The 4565-nt window shown below is 38.9% G+C and overlaps 1 protein-coding gene across 6 annotated transcripts in view; it reads right to left on the bottom strand.

Moving 5' to 3' along the window:
- Positions 1–4565, bottom strand: part of LOC122561080 (protein prune homolog 2-like) — a 424382-nt gene that overhangs the window by 39183 nt on the left and 380634 nt on the right. For all 6 annotated transcript variants that reach the window (XM_043712461.1, XM_043712468.1, XM_043712477.1 and 3 more), the window contains one exon: positions 1569–1671. In XM_043712461.1, the coding sequence (XP_043568396.1) occupies positions 1569–1671 (103 nt within the window). The remainder of the gene's footprint in view (positions 1–1568; positions 1672–4565) is intronic.

The following is a 4565-nucleotide window of genomic DNA, read 5'->3' on the forward strand; positions in this document are numbered from 1 at the left end:
GATGTCTTGAAATGCATAATGGTGGATAAATCCCCAGGACCTGATCAGGTGTACCCTAGAACTCAGTGGGAAGCTAGAGAAGCGATTACTGGGCCCCTTGCTGAGATATTTGTATCATTGATAGTCACAGGTGAGGTGCCGGAAGACTGGAGGTTGGCTAAGGTGATGCCACTATTTAAGAAGGGCAGTAAAGACAAGCCAGGAAACTATAGACCAGTGAGCCTGACGTCAGTGGTGGGCAAGTTGTTGGAGGGAGTCCTGAGGGACAGGATGTACATGTATTTGGAAAGGCAAGGACTGATTAAGGATAGTCAACGTGGCTTTGTGCGTGGGAAATCATGTCTCACAAACTTGATTGAGTTTTTTGAGGAAGTAACAAAATGGATTGATGAGGGCAGAGCGGTAGATGTGATCTATATGGATTTCAGTAAAGTGTTTGACACGGTTCCCCATGGGAGACTTTATGATAATCATGCAAAACAAAAGGAGGCTAAAAGAAAATCATAGGGAAATATAAGATGACCATCAGATTGAATGAAGAGTTCATGATTTCACTTCTGTACTTTTTTCTCACCTCTTTCAGTTCCTTCACATTTTATCACTGGTTATTTAACCATCTCACATCCTTTACCCAACCACCTTGATCATTCACGTCTTGTGTATGCAAGATTTTAATTCTCTTTATTCTCTCTCTACATCCACCCTTTCCTTTGCTCCATTCCTCCTCACAAACTGTTCACCCATAATATCTCGTTATGACAAAATTATCTACTTGAAATAGCTTTCATCTCTCCGCAGATGCTACCTCAGCTGCTGAGTGTTTCCAATACTGTGCGTTTGCATTTCAGGCTTCATGCTTTTGATTGGCTATAAAGCTGAATTTTGGACCTGGCTCAGAAGTGTCAGTTGGCTCAGTTGGAACATTGTCAACTTTCTCAGCAGGTCATGGGATCAACCCATGTCACCCCATGAGTGCATAACCTTGAGCACCTTTGAGGATTAATGAAAGAAATGTAACTTTTCCAGTTATTGCTCTTCAAATGAGAGGTCAGCTGAGACATTTTTGAACATGCTATTTCATAAGTGAAAATATAGAGTACTACATCAAACCTGCATCTAGTGCTTCAGATGGGCATTAAAATCCCACTATACCTTTTGAAGAGAAACACAATGTTTCGTGGATGTTCTGGCCAATGTCCATCCCTCTACAATATCAGATTAACAAGCCCTTCAACTGATTTTCCATTTATGGACCATGATGATGCATACATTAACTGCTAGTGCATTTAACCACATGGTAATAATAAACACACATCCAATATGTTACCTGGAAAACAAAAAATGCCCTGGACATTCTGGGAGTCATGTTGAGGTGTACTGTACAGGTTTTTACAGAACTGGAATTTGAGGTTTAGAATGTATCAGTTTTTTGTAAATTCACATGCAGTTATTTTTTAGCCTATACAAAAAAATCTTTATCCATCCAATTAGTTAAGTAGCAGTCCATAGATCATGCTGGTTCAGTAACTTAGGGACAACATTAAGACAAATATTGACATTCTACTCACAAAAAGAGATTTTCCATAATATAATTATAGTCAGGTCGACTGCTCTCTGGCAGGAAACATGCTGCAAACACAATGATGGCATTGAGTCCGTCACTATAGTAGCCTGAGGAAAACAACAAAGCATTTGTTTAATATTGTGCACTGTTTACAGTATTACCTAGAATTACCAGGACACAAAAAAAGTCTAGTAATTGTAACAGCAATTCAAACTTTTTACTTTCTCATTCAGAAAAACATTTGTTATGGTTGTAGTTCATGGTGATGCGGGACAAGTCAGAGAGTGGGCTTGATAGATCATAAGTTTTGCTTTTCTGTTTATGGATGTTAGTCACAGCATATTTACTAGCGCCTGCTGATGTACTTTTAACACAAGTTTATTATGCAAAAGGTTAAAGAGATTACTAAACACTCTCTGAAGTAAATTCATTACAAACATTAGAAAGATGGATTCAATACTTTTACCCCAACAATCTTTCTGACACTCAAAGTTCTCTTTACACTAAAGCTTCTTTTTCAGTTGGCACAACTGTAATTGGTTTCTTTTTGACAAATTTACACTCACTCAGTATTATTTTCTTGAGCTAATATCAATTTCTGAAACTGTTGAACAAACCGTTCACTCAGCTCACTTACTACCTAAATTGGGTTCCTTAATCTCAAACCTTTGAACAGTCTTGCAAAATCTCTTCCTCTGACAACTCTATAGCCTTATGCTTCTGTGGTTTTCTTCTAAGCAACTCAGTACTTTTCCCTCTCTGCTCTGCGTTTGGAGACTACCAAAGTAGCAGCACTTAGCATAACAGATCTTATCTCTCTGAAATGTCCTGAATCTGGGTACTCTATGTTTCAGTTGCACTATTCAAGTCAACAAAAATGTTAACAATTATCTCTGACAGAGATTCCGAGTCATTTAGCTAACTTCATGTGATTTCTTAGTAATGAGGTCTTAATCTCACTGTTCAAAATGACTTTGACCTTTTTAACAAAAACAACTCAGTTCTTCACAGAACTGAACATTAAAATCCATTTTTCCTCCACTTTATAAATAAGTTTTGATCACAATTAAACACTAATCTCTCAGCAATTGCATGGTGGTTTTCCTCTATGGAAACATGAAGGGTTCTAAAATTGTACTGTTTCAATTTTGTAATTTATTTTGTTATATGCACTTGGAATAAACATCAATCTGCACGTTTTGAAGTTTGGTTCATAGTGAATTAATTTGGAAATTCAAATAGATTTAACAAGACCATGAAAATCATGAGATTAGGGAAATATTAAAATCTAAATTTTAAAATAAGTCAGCCTGCAGATCTGAGAGTTAAATGTGTGCTGGAATCACAATTAACTTCTATATCCTCCCTACCCTGTACCCTACAGGAAAGGCATATAAAACTAATGCATACCAATCTATCCTTTTGATGTTCCTTCATCGATCCACCAAGAGATATTCTGCAAAGGGGGTCAACAAAGATAAATACATATCCTCAATAGTAAAAACTTGTAGTGTCTTCAATAGTTACAAATAATATTCGACCTATGCCATGCTATTGCAATATAGACTGTGACCTTAACTTTATTTTCCTGCCTGTCCTTCTGAATTTGTGATCAAAAATCTGTCTGATTCAGCCATGAATATATTTGATTATCAAATTCAAGCTCCACTGAAATTCTCTTGCCCAGATACAAAAGACCAAGATCTTCTAAGAAGATCTTGTTTATCTCCATCTTGAGATACCTCATATTTTGAAATGGTGTCCAGTAGTTCTAGGAACCCCCACTGAAGGAAACATCCTCTAGCATCTACACTCGCAAGCCCTTCAGGATATTACATGTTTTAATAATATTCTCTCTCATTCTTTCAAACTCCAAAGAATATAAGTTAACTTGTTAAACTTTTGTTGTAACAGAACACCCTTCATTCTGGGAAGTCATAGAATAATAGAGATGTACAGCATGGAAACAGATGCTTTGGTCCGACCTGTCCATGCCGAGCAGATATCCCAACCCAATCTAGTCCCGGCCCATATCCTTCCAAACCCTTCCTATTCATATACCCATCCAAGAGCCTTTTAAATGTTGCAATTGGACCAGCCTCCACCACTTCCTCTAGCAGCTCATTCCAGAATCGTAACACCCTCTGCATGAAAAAGTCGCCCCTTAGGTCTCTTTTCCATCTTCTCCTTCTTACCCTAAACCTATGCCCTCTAGTTCTGGACTCCCCAACCCCAGGGAAAAGACTTTGCCTATTTACCCTATCCATGCCCCTCATAATTTTGTAAACCTCTATAAGGTCACCCCTCAGCCTCCGATGCTCCAGGGAAAACAACCCCAGCCTCTCCCTATAGCTCAAATCCTCCATTACTGGCAACATCCTTGTAAATCTTTTCTGAAACCTTTCAAGTTTCGCGACATTTTTTCCAATATGAAGGAGACCAGAATTGCACGCAATATTCCAACAGTGGCCTAACCAATGTCCTATACAGCCACAACATGACCTCCCAACTCCTGTACTCAATACTCTGACCAATAAATGAAAGCATACCAAACGCCTTCTTAACTATCCTACTTACCTGCGACTCCACTTTCAAGGAGCTATGAACCTGCACTCCAAGGTCTCTTCATTCAGCAACACTCCCTAGGACCTTACCATTAAGTGTATAAGTCCCGCTAAGATTTGCTTTCCCAAAATGCAGCATCTTGCATTTATGTGAATTAAACTCCATCTGCCATTTCTCAGCACATTGGCCCATCTGGTCAAGATCCTGGTGTAATCTGAGGTAACCCTCTTCGCTGTCCACTACACCTCCAATTTTGGTGTCATCTGCAAACTTACTAAGTGTACCTCTTATGCTCGCATCCAAATTGTTTATGTAAATGACAAAAAGTAGAGGACCCAGCACTGATCCTTGTGGCACTCCACTGGTCACAGGCCTCCAGTCTGAAAAACAACCCTCCACCACCACCCTCTGTCTCTACCTTTGAGCCAGTTCTGTA

Source organism: Chiloscyllium plagiosum, chromosome 2 (assembly GCF_004010195.1).
Source record: "Chiloscyllium plagiosum isolate BGI_BamShark_2017 chromosome 2, ASM401019v2, whole genome shotgun sequence".
NCBI classification, from domain to species: Eukaryota; Metazoa; Chordata; class Chondrichthyes; order Orectolobiformes; family Hemiscylliidae; genus Chiloscyllium; species Chiloscyllium plagiosum.